The sequence below is a fragment of the Pelodiscus sinensis genome, chromosome 5, assembly GCF_052426305.1.
Source record: "Pelodiscus sinensis isolate ZL-2025 chromosome 5, ASM5242630v1, whole genome shotgun sequence".
In the NCBI taxonomy this organism is placed as follows: domain Eukaryota; kingdom Metazoa; phylum Chordata; order Testudines; family Trionychidae; genus Pelodiscus; species Pelodiscus sinensis.
Window position 1 is genome coordinate 33,933,994 of NC_143056.1, and position 12,014 is coordinate 33,946,007.

General features: G+C 44.4%; 1 protein-coding gene across 2 annotated transcripts in view; it reads left to right on the plus strand.

Annotated features, from left to right (window-relative positions):
• Positions 1 to 12,014, plus strand: part of EML5 (EMAP like 5) — a 332,722-nt gene that overhangs the window by 186,164 nt on the left and 134,544 nt on the right. For both annotated transcript variants that reach the window (XM_089778388.1, XM_075926740.2), the window contains exons 22-25: positions 308 to 460; positions 2,735 to 2,866; positions 3,909 to 3,997; positions 4,376 to 4,552. In XM_089778388.1, coding sequence (XP_089634514.1) covers positions 308 to 460; positions 2,735 to 2,866; positions 3,909 to 3,997; positions 4,376 to 4,552 — 551 coding nt within the window. The remainder of the gene's footprint in view (positions 1 to 307; positions 461 to 2,734; positions 2,867 to 3,908; positions 3,998 to 4,375; positions 4,553 to 12,014) is intronic.

Below are 12,014 nucleotides of genomic sequence, written 5' to 3' on the forward strand. Positions count from 1 at the left end.
TGAAAAATAACAATATTTATCTTTGCACTGATTACTAATGTAAAATAAATATTGAGATCAGTAAAAAATTCAATTTATAAAAATAAATGTAATGCAAATGTAAAGTTGTACCTCTGCTTATCCAGTAACAGAGTCTGTGTACTTTCATAGAAGTGGGTCTGTATTATCCCTGGTGTTCTTTCTGGCAAGAAATTTGTGGCTTATATAGGACTACAGAACTAATTTTTCTTAAATTTTGGACAAATAGGTAAAATAGAAATGGAAAATTAAGGAATAAGTATATAGTTCCTATGTGCGTCTCTTCTAGGTGGAAGATGCTGCTGCTTTTCTCCTGATGGAAAGGCATTGGCTGTAGGTCTCAATGATGGAAGTTTCTTGATGGTGAATGCAGACACTCTGGAGGATCTAGTCTCCTTCCACCACAGAAAGGATGTTATTTCAGAGATTCGATTTTCTCCTGGTGAGTGATACATTAAGGTGATAATTATCAAATCCAACGTAATTATCAAAGTTTGAGCTAAACTTCATATTTGTGCATGCACATTGGGATTTTTTTGTTCACTGAGAACAGACGTGTGTTTCTCCATAATTGTATCAAATCAATTTTTAGCATGTGTTAAAGATTATTTTGCATAGCTATAAAACCTCAATAGTGTTCCTTTATGCACTCTATGGAAATCTGAAAAGAAACAAATTGGACATAAATGTAATTCTTCATCTCTTGTGGACATTCTGGAGCTCTTTCCAAAGAACAGGAAATTTAAGATTTGTTCTCCTGTTTTACATGTATTAGTATTTAGTAAATGGAATCAATGATATCATTTGATATTTCTTGGCAATATTGCATATTTTGTAGCGTAAGGGCAGGATTATCAGAAGAGCTCAGCTCATATTTAGGTACATAAATGTAACAATTAGATTATCAAGCGATCCGTTCCCATTGCAGATAATAAGAGCAGCTGTGTGCTGTGAGCTCTGGAAAATTTGGCACTCGAATTAACTACAGATCACTGCAAAATAGTCTCTGTGGCAGTTTACACTATGTAGCTTCATGAAATTTACTCATAGCTTTTGAAATCATTTTATTTCAAATGTCATTAATGCATTAGAGTCAGATTTTCAAAAATGTTCAGCACCTCTGACAGGGGCCAGCTTTTTGGAAGAGCTCAGCTTCCATTTAGAAACCCATCTTTATAGCCCTAGACGTTACCACCACCTCAGTGGAAGCAGTCTTGTTATCTGTAGGTATAGATTGATGCAGTTCATGTTGAAAAATATCATACAAATACTGCCCTGGTCTTACCTCAAACTTAATATTACACATGCCATTCTTTGTGAAGGAAAGAATGGTTGGAGTTCCCGATTTTCATTTCTGATTGTTCCTTAAAAATAAGTGGTTATATTTGCACTCTACACCAGGTTGTAAGGCTAAACACTGCACACCCAGCTAGGAGGGGTATAACTAACATTGAAGACCAGTGGCTCTCAACCTTTCCAGACTACTGTATCCCTTTCAGGATCTGATTTGTTTTGCATACCCCAAATTTTACCTCACTTAAAAACTACTTGCGTACAAAATCAGACATAAAAATACAAAAGTGTCATTGGAGCTGGGATAGAAGTTTGGGTTTTATTTTTGATACTTTTATGTCCTTACTAATATATGTGAGCAAAGATCAAAGATATGGTGTTTGCTTCTGCCTAACTGCGGGGAAACATAAAAAACACTAAGAGGCAGAGAAAAGGTGACCCTGGCTGAAATATAACCTCACACCTTACCCCTCTCATGGAGTACAAAAAAGCTGCCAAACCCCCCAGATATAACACCATCTAAAATAGAACATGGCCATAAACTGTAAGGGGTGGGCCTAACGGCATGCACTGCAGGTGTAAGTATGCCTGCTAAGAAAGGGGAGGAGGAGATGATAAGCTCTGGCATGCATAGCTATGGATATGCTTGCTTGATTAACCCCAGTGAAGATCACAATGGTTGTTTGTTTTCTGTCTGTTTGACAAGAACCACGCAAAAGGTAAGGAAAGCCCTAACACAGACTGTTAATGAAAATTTGCTTATGCTCTCATTTTTACTATGTAATTATAAAGTAATTCAATTGGAATATAAAAATTTCACATACATTTCAATGTATGTTTAGAGCAGTATAAACAAGCCATTGTCTGTATGAAATTTTAATTTGTAGTGAAACTTGCAACTGTTTTTTGTGTAACCTGTTGAGACCCACTGGTGTAGATGGTGAGGGACTGATTGGGTAAATAGAGTGCATGCCTGAATCCTTGGGTATGTATACCCTACACATGTGCTATACATGCCCAAACAGTGCACCCCCATTTACACTGCCCTTTTAGCAGTGTAGTGTCTTGCTGCATCCTCCTGAGCCTTTCTTCATCACAGTGAAAGGCTCCAGCAGTGGGGAACAGCTGGAGCCATGCAGTGAATATGGATACAGTTTGCCTTTTTTCTGCAATAGGTAGCTACAACTACACTAGATGCCACCACAAGTATAGATAAGGTCTATGATATTTTTGGCTGTTCTCTCATATGGATACTAATCTGTCAGGGGCTGACTGCAAATTACCACATTTATTTCACAAAGAGCTGGAAATTGAATTAAATTCCAAAAAGGTCCAAAAAGTCAAAGGGTAATAGCTTATCTACTAATGCTTAGAACACTGAAATGATTGAAAAATGTCTTATGTTCTCACTAAATCATTTTAGGTGCTGGAAAATACTTAGCGGTGGCATCATGTGACAGCTTTGTAGACATCTACAATGTAATGAGTAGTAAGCGAGTAGGAATCTGCAAGGGTGCCTCCAGTTACATAACACACATGGACTGGGACATCAGAGGTAAGTAATAATCTGCAAATCTAAATTACAACCGAAAGATTAGAGTATAGGTACAATTTTCAAAAGTACCTAAATTCTATTGTCAAAAGTCATGTAAGCATGTAGGGCCTTAAATTTAATTGGAAGTCAACAGGTTATACTCTGTGTTAACTTAAGCATGCAGATTATGCTTCATTCAATCTCACACAACTAGAACGCGAATTTATGATGCTAGTGACAGATTCATTTCCTCACTTAAGGATGCAGATGTTATGTGGTAAAAATACCCAGCTAGATATCAATTATAGCAGTGGTGGGCACCCTGAGATCAGAAGCCACATGCAGCCCATCAAGGTTCTGTGTGTGGCCCACGAGACATTTTGTTTACCATTTCCCATGCAGATTCTGCTGGTTTTCATCATCATAGGGTTTTCCCGTGATGGTATTATAAAAGTGACGTAAATTTAAAGCAAGAGCACATAAAGTGAGGTGTGTGCCGATTGCACACAACATTGTGAGAACTGCACACTTCCTCTGCATCGAATCAAAGTGCTACTATGGTTTAATCGGTATACCCTGCAAATTCTAGGTTCGCAAGCTCAATTAGCAAAACTACCTTATCACAGAAGACCATCTTGGTTATGACACTCTTGTGACCCATTGAGAGGGAGGGTCACTCGTGTGGCGCGCACACAAATCTAGGTTGTCCCCAGTTGTACTGCAGCAATTTAGACACCTATACAGAATGCAATTTGATGAAGTAAGATAAAAGTTCTGTCTAGATTCTTATTTGTCTTGCAATTTATGTATTGTTTGATTTCTACCTTCTGAGCAAAGTATTGTTGCATCTCTTTTCCAAAAAAACAGATCCATGCTTTGTCTCACATGTGGAAGAATGATTTTTTTCTGCAGTAAATGCATGATTAATTTAAAAATGAATTAAGTGGAAAGAATAATTTGTGGGAAATGGATAACAGAAAATTTCCAAATGGGCATTTGTACAGTGAAGCTGAATTTCCTTTTTGGTGTTAACATACTGGCATGTAATGTATATATTTTACAGGGAAGCTTTTACAAGTCAACACTGGTGCTAAAGAGCAACTGTTCTTTGAAGCTCCTCGAGGGAAAAGACAGACAATTCCTAGTTTGGAGGTAGGAAAGTAACTTTAGCTGCAGCCTGAAAGAGTTGCAATATAAAATATAGCAGCAAAGAATGAAGCTTAATACTACATGCTTATCTGTCTTCTAGAAGGAAATGTGTTATTTATTTACTGTTCTTTGTTGTCCATTAATTCTACAGAATATTTTCGTGAATGTTTCATCTAAATAATATCGTTAACAGAATTTACATAAAAAATGTCTTATTCTCCTCCTGTTTGTATCATTTAGATGTGTGTCTAACTATTTGGAAAATAGTGTGTAAATACAATAATACATTTTGAAATAAAAATATTTTGTTTTGTTTGAGATCAGATTGATGAAAAATGGCTCAGGATAAGTATGCTGTATCACAAATAGGTTGTTTTATAGATTGAAAAGATTGGCTGGGCATCATGGACAAGTGTTCTGGGCTCTTGCTGTGAAGGAATCTGGCCAATAATTGGGGAAGTCACAGATGTAACAGCTTCATGCCTCACCAGCGATAGTAAAGTCTTGGCCACAGGAGATGATTTTGGGTTTGTTAAGCTTTTCCGATTCCCTGCAAAAGTAAGTAAGTTTCTAACTGTGGTATTAGAAGACTAGTGAAATTGTTTATGCCACCACTTACAAAAATTATCGCTCCATATAGAGCATAATAATGCTGTTAAATTATTGTCACCATGATCAGTTAGGGAAATAAGTATGAAAATGTAACCTGTAGTACATTAAACTGTGAAATATATTTATGTCATCGCATAGTTCTTCATTTGTTAGTATTATACCATTCAAGTGGTGTCAGCAGTTCACATGCTTATAGTATTTTATATGAAGTTTAACAACTGCTATATAATACTAAACTGTGATACTAAATTCTATATTTAGTACTAAATTCTATATTTAATATTCTTATGCACAGTTCTTAAGTGCTTGTTCAGGTCCATTCCAGTGTGGTATGTGCTCTCTGTGAGCACTGCTGCTTGAAAGCTTTTTCCTCAGTGCTGTCCATTAAGTAAGCTCTGGTGCCCCCTGGAGTCAAAAGCTCATGGTGCTGGTAGAAAGGGCCTCATGGCCCTCTCAGTTCCTTCTTACCATCCCTGGAACTACTTTGTCTTCATGTTCACAAATACTCCTCAGTGGACTTTTGTTTCTAATTTGCTGTATATAGTTACTATTATTATAGTTAGGCTTTAATTGCTAGAACAGTTTGTTAGGTTAACAAACCCCACATTATGCAGTTAATTCCTGCCCAAAATTGGAAGATACCTCCATGGTTTAAGCCTTGTGGTTTTTGCCACAAACCTATGCTATTAAGTAACTCCCATTCCAACTGGCTGGAGAAAACTCTGGTGCAGAAGCATTGCAAGAACGTTATACCCCACAACAACAAAAAATGGGTGTTACACTCATAGAAATAGAACTAGCACAATCTTACTTGAGAGGTAAGGTAATATGCAGGGCTCGACAAATGCACTCACCCGCTCGCCCGTGGCAAGTAGATTTTTCCAGCTGGCGAGTGCAGGGGCGGACTGGCCCGGTGGGCCGTTGTGACGGGCTGGCCGAAGCCCGCAGTATGGGTGGCGCAGCCCCATCCAATCCGCTAGCCGACGGAGGAGCACAGCGCTGCTGGGAAGGGGGAAGTGCAGCAATTCTTCCCACCGGGCACCTGCGTGCAGCTCCGGCGCAAGGAGGCGGGGCGGGATGCCAGGACACTGGCGTGACCTGGCACCGCTGATTTTAAAGGGCCGTGGCCGCTCGGTTCTGGACACATGTCCCTGGGAGCTGGCTGTGGTGCGCGGAACAGCCAGGGCCCGTCCCGCTGGCTTCAGTCCTGCCACGGCCCCAGCCCCCATTTGTCTCCGTGCCGCCCATTCCCCACAGCTCCCCTGCACCCCGGATTCCCTGCTCTTCCTCTTCCCTGCGACCCTTTGGCTCTGCCCCACCCTTACACCCCGCACCCTGCTCCCCCCGATCCCTGTTCCCCCAGCTCTGTGCTGCCCATTCCCTGCACTGCCCCTAGACCCCGATCCCTCTTCCCCTCCCGTTCCTCGCATCCCATTCCCCGTGCCTCCACTGCACCCTGCTACCCCCAATCCCTGCATCCCTCTGGCTCTGTGTCTCCCGTTCCCCGCGCCACCCCCGTACTCTGCCACTGTTCCCTGCACCCCTCTGGCTCTGTGCTGTCCCTGCACCTTGCTCCCCCTGTGGGTCGGGAGTGAAGGGTGCTTGCCCATAGGGAGGGGCTGAACAGGGCAGGGAAAAGGCTGCTGTGACCCAGCAGCGAGTGAGAGGGGGAGTTCACTTGAAGCGCCTTTGCCTTTATGGAAAAAAACGAATGTTATTTATAGGACTAAAATGTCGGGACAAAAAAGAAAACAAAACAATAAACCCATTGCAAAATGCAAACATATGTAAAAGACAACAACAAAGGGGGGGCAAAAATGTTTTGCTTGGGGCAGCAAAAAACCTCGAGCTGGCCTCTGGGGAGTGGAAGGGACTGGGCTGGGCTGCGGGAAGGGAAGGGGAAAAATATGGGGAAGGGGCTTGTACTGAGAGGAGGAGGTCAGGAGAAGAATAAGAAGAAGAAAGGGAAAGGCACCAAGAGACAGGGGTGCAGGAGAGACAAATGCCAGGGGGCCAAGTGCAGACAATGAGGAAAAGGGCAGGAGGGGAGGTGTCAGTGGGAGTGGGGACAGGGTGATGTTGGGAGAAGAGACGGTAAGGGCACTGGGGGCTAGAGGGGGAGGGGGAGGTGCTGGGAGCAGGCTTGAAAGAAGGGGTGGGCATGAGGAAGGCGGGGATGGAGCAAGGCATCTGAGGGCACAGGGTCATGAGGGGAACGGGGGCAGAGAGTGGTGAGGGGGTGGGTATCAGGGAAAAAGAGAGCAAAGGAGGCAGGGGCAGTGAGGGAAGGGGGAGGCACCAGGAGGGTGCAGGTGCCAAGGGATTTTGGGGGTGAAGCAGAACGGCAGACACCTGCAGGGGAGGGACCAGCACCAGAGGAGACAGGCAGGGCAGGTGTGTAGAGGGAGGTTTTAGGAGAGGGGATGAGGAGGGGTAGCTCACACGATCAGAGTGGGGCTACTGGAGGAATGGGCACAGGGCAGAGAGAAGGGCTGGCGGAGGGGGGCAGATTTCAGGAAGGCTGAGGGCAGTGAGAAGGGCAGGAGTCAGGACAGCAGAGAGTGAGGGGTTGGGGGGGCAGCAGGCACCAGGGGAGCTGATGGAGCAAGGGGAGGAGACATGGCAGCAGAGAGAAAAGGTAGAGGTTTGTAAGATAGGGTATGTCTACACTACCCCGCTAGTTCGAACTAGCGGGGTAATGTATGCATACCGCACTTGCTAATGAAGCCCGGGATTTGAATTTCCCGGGCTTCATTAGCATAAGCGGGGAGCCGCCATTTTTAAATCCCCGCTGCTTCGAACCCCGTGTAGCGCGGCTACACGGGGCTCGAACTAGGTAGTTCGGACTAGGGTGCCTATTCCGAACTACCGGTACACCTCGTTTCACGAGGAGTACCGGTAGTTCGGAATAGGACCCTAGTCCGAACTACCTAGTTCGAGCCCCGTGTAGCCGCGCTACACGGGGTTCGAAGCAGCGGGGATTTAAAAATGGCGGCTCCCCGCTTATGCTAATGAAGCCCGGGAAATTCAAATCCCGGGCTTCATTAGCAAGTGCGGTATGCATACATTACCCCGCTAGTTCGAACTAGCGGGGTAGTGTAGACATACCCATATTTATTAATAACCTGGGCAATATTTATTAATAACTTATTAGTAATTACTGTTCTTATTCTTATTAGGAATTTATGCCATTAAAAAAAACACTTTTTGTGGGGGTGGGTGGCGAGTCCCTTTTTTGTCTGGCGAGTAAGGTTTTACATAATTTGTCGACCCCTGGTAATATGTCATGTTTATTGTGAAAACAGAATTAATTTACTGTCCCTACCTAGTAAAATTATTCACTACACATACACACACTCATTCACACAGTTCTACAAATGGGCTATAATTACCAGCCTCAGTTGCTTATGCTATTCTACTGGCCAAGTGGTCTAGACATGAGGAGGGGAGCCAGGGCATGTTGGTGTGTATTAATGCTCCTGGAGCATGATTATGGAACTGAAAGACCTTATTCTATAGTTTTGCCCCTGTTTTTTTTATGTATTTTAGTCTATAGATTTTGTCCTCTGCCACTGTCCTAGGGCACTGTAGGACCATGAGTCATCAGTTAATGGCACGTGGGATTTTGAACTTTTCTTGATGGGGCTTTGGTCTCTTTTTTGGTTCTTTTGCAAGGCTTACCCACATTGTTCTTTGGCCATCACGGTGGTGCTGATAGCTGGTCACCCAGAGTGACTGGCTTCAGGGACTGATCCCTTTACACCAGTGGTCTCCAACCTTTTAAAGCATGAGATCACTTTTTGAATTTAAGTGCAATCCAGGATCTACCTCAAACCCAAACATGCTTGCCCTGCCTCCTTCCCACACCTTCTCCTAGCCCCTACTCCCCCGCTCTCTCCGTCCTCCCTCCCCCATTCTCACTCACTTTTATCAGGCTAGAGGCAGGGGTTTGGGGTGCAGGAGGGATTCAGCACGAGGCATAAGGGATCGGTCAGAAAAGGCTTTCCTAGATTGCTGCTTTTTGCTGACAAAATACCATGTTTGCAAAAAGGGGAAGCCATTTTTATTAAAATGAAGCTTTATTCAAATCCCCGCTTCATTTGCAATAGCGATGTGCCTAATCTACATCCCTCTGTCGGCAGAGGCGTGTAGTTGAGACACACCCAAAGGTTCCAAGAGCTATCAGTAGATCCCGATCTAGTGGTTGGTGAGTACTGCTTTACACACACACAGCCACATTCACACTTTTAAATGAGATTGCATAGACACATGGAGTTAAAGAAGTACAAAGTTTGAAATGGGGTTTCATTTACAATATGGAGTCACTTTAGTTACAATGTATTAACAGTTTAAAATAGAGTTTCAGTTACAATATATAAAAAGTTACAAAAAATTCCTCAAAGGCAATTCTTAACAGGTTGCTAACAAATTAATCCAAATCCCATTCATAAAAATTGGGCTGCATTTCATGAAGTTACATAATGTCACATTGGTAGATAAAATGTATTAAAGGGGCGATTTCATTCTGCAGCCCTACACAGGGATGATAAATTAAGTTTATCCTCATAGAGGCAGCTTTCTGTCTTCCCTTGGATCTGAGTCCCTAGGACACAGCACTGAATATTTCATCTTCTGTCAGAAATGCCCCAGTGAGTCTTAGGACTCAGCACCAGTCCTCATTCCCAGCACTGAGAAGGGATGTTGCTTCTGCGTCTCAGGAGCCTCATCATGGTCTGTTATCTCCAGGGTTGAAGAAGACTACCTCAGTCAAATCTTCTAATCTTCATTATTGGTGCCAAAAAAAACCCCCAAAGATCCTGAACCGTGAAGTTCTAGAGAGACTCTAGTAAAGTGTAATCCATGCCAGGCCACTCTGAGACATCTAAAGCCTGCCTGGTATATTTACTCTTTCCCCAGAAGCAAGCACCATTTAGTTTGGCACTAATGGCCTCCCTAAAGAGTCACGGGATGCCTACCACCCTTCAACACTAGAGGCATTTGTGGCTGTGAGGGGCATGCTCTTTCTGCCAGTATTACCATCCCCATCAATATGGGAGAAGTCGACAGTAGTACTAACAGGAAACTCTCCCATAGCATCAAGACTCAAGGTGCCTTCAAATGGGAAACTGGCCAGAATGGCTTAGTACCATGTTGCACCAACTGGGCACCCCTCCATCTTGGTCTCTGGGAAGGTATAGACTCAGAGGCAAACTCATGTCTCCTGCATGAGTTGGCAGTGACACTCCATCTGGCATTACCTGACCATGGACCTGAGCCAGGACTTCCCATTTCTGGTATGTCCACCAGCCCCCAGGGGCCCTTCTGGAATCCCTAGGCATTTCCACCAGCACAGGGATCACATTTCAGGAAATATAGTCCATGGCCTCAGAGTCTAAAGAGCATCTTCCAGCATTGCTGCAGGAACCACATCCCAGTATGAGGAATATCAGGTTCTTCATCAAGTGGTGTCCCTGTGGGTGCTCCATTCAGGTCTTTGGTGTGTCCTCACGCTGCTGATCGGAGATTTTTCATGAGCAGTGTCCCTTGCACCCAGCATCTTGTGCCCTTGCCATTTGTTGAGTGTGCGCGCGACGTGAACCCTGTCAATTCCTTTTCTGCCATCCTTGGCTGAAGACAGAGTCAGAGCAGTGTTCTTCTTCCTGACAGGAAAAACAAAATTACTATAATTAGTTTAGACTTTTCTCTCATAGTTTAGTCAGTTAATGGTAGTTTTCAATGTTCGTTTATAGACAAAAAAAGACATAAGTGCCTCCACCACGGCTTTTTTTCTTCAACATGCCAGGTTCTCCCGGCTTTTAAAGATGCAACTTATGCCGAGACTTGATGCCTATTTCTGATGGCCGTGCTTCCTATGTTAAATGCCTGGGAGAGACTCATGCAGCATGTAAGAGCCCGCACTGCCAGAACATGACAGCCAGAGTCAGAAAAGACCAGGAAATGTGGCTCAAAAACCTCCTCTGGGAGAAGTGCCTACAACCTCCACAGGACAAACCTGAGGACACACGGAGACAGCAGAAGCCAGCACACTCATTACCAGCACTGCCCAGAACCTCTCATTCCCCGGTGCTGTCAGTCTCTGGTACTGCGGAGAAATGCTACTCTGCACCAGCCAGGAGAGCTGAGTCAGAACCCAAGCGCAGCGCACCAGTCGGTGCTGCTGAGGCAGCGGCACCCACAAAGCCGCATATGCCACCACCACCAGCTTCTACAGCCGCCTCTACGGTGCCTGAACAGACTGGTCAGGCCGAACTTGATAGTGCTCAGGCTGAGTGACCACCTCACAGTTCCAGTACATTCCAATGTCACCTTCCATCATCATCTGAGACCCTTCTACCAACAGTAGGCCCAAATCACTGCAGACAAATGGGTCCTGGAAATTATCAAATTGAGTTACACAATCCCCTTCCCATCCATGCCCGCTACCAAACCCCTTTCCTTGTCCCTCTTCAGGGACCCATCTCATGAGCCCCTATTACAAACAGAGGTGCAAAAGTTATTCACGCTAGGGGCAATAGAACCTGTTCCCACAGAATATTGAGCAACTATTTCCAAACAGTCAAAAACCAGGGGGATGGAGACCTATCCTGAATCTCAGGAAACTCAACAAGTTCATCCTCAACACAAAATTCAGGATGGTGACCCTGGCAACTATCATACCTGCACTGGACAAAGGGGACTGATTCTCAGCCCTTGACCTTCAAGACACGTATTTTCATATAACCATCCACCCGACCCACAGGAGATTTCTCAGATTCATCATAGGTCAAGACCATTACCAATACAGGGTCCTCCCCTTTGGTCTTTCTATGGCCCCTCGAGTGTTCTCGAAGATGCCTAGCTGTAGTCACAGCCTTCCTCAGAAGACAGAACTTTATCATCTTCCCTTATCTCTATGATTGTCTTATCAAGGGCTCCACTTGTCAACAAACCATAATGACGACTACCGCTACTAGGGAATGTTTTCCTGAGTTGGCCTGCTTATCAATATACAAAAGTCCACCATACAGCCCACACAAAAGATAGAATTTATCAGGGCACTCCTAGACTTGGTGACAGCAAGAGCCTATCTGCCACCACAAAGATTCAAGGCAATCTGCAACCCCATTCGAGCGGTTGAGAATACTCCCTTTTCATGGTCCTATTTGCGAGGCTACACGTGTGCTGCCTACAGCACTTGCTCACAAAAACCTACATTTCAGCCGAACACAGCCTCGCGAAGCACTTCACACTTCCTCCACCAGCACTGCAATCTCTCAACTGGTGGACTTCTCCAACCAACCTACTTGCCGGTATACCCTTCCATCACTCAGATCCATCAGTAACTATAATGACGGATGCATCGCTTATGGGCTTGAGGTGCCCATTGTGGTGCAAGGCAATTCAGGGC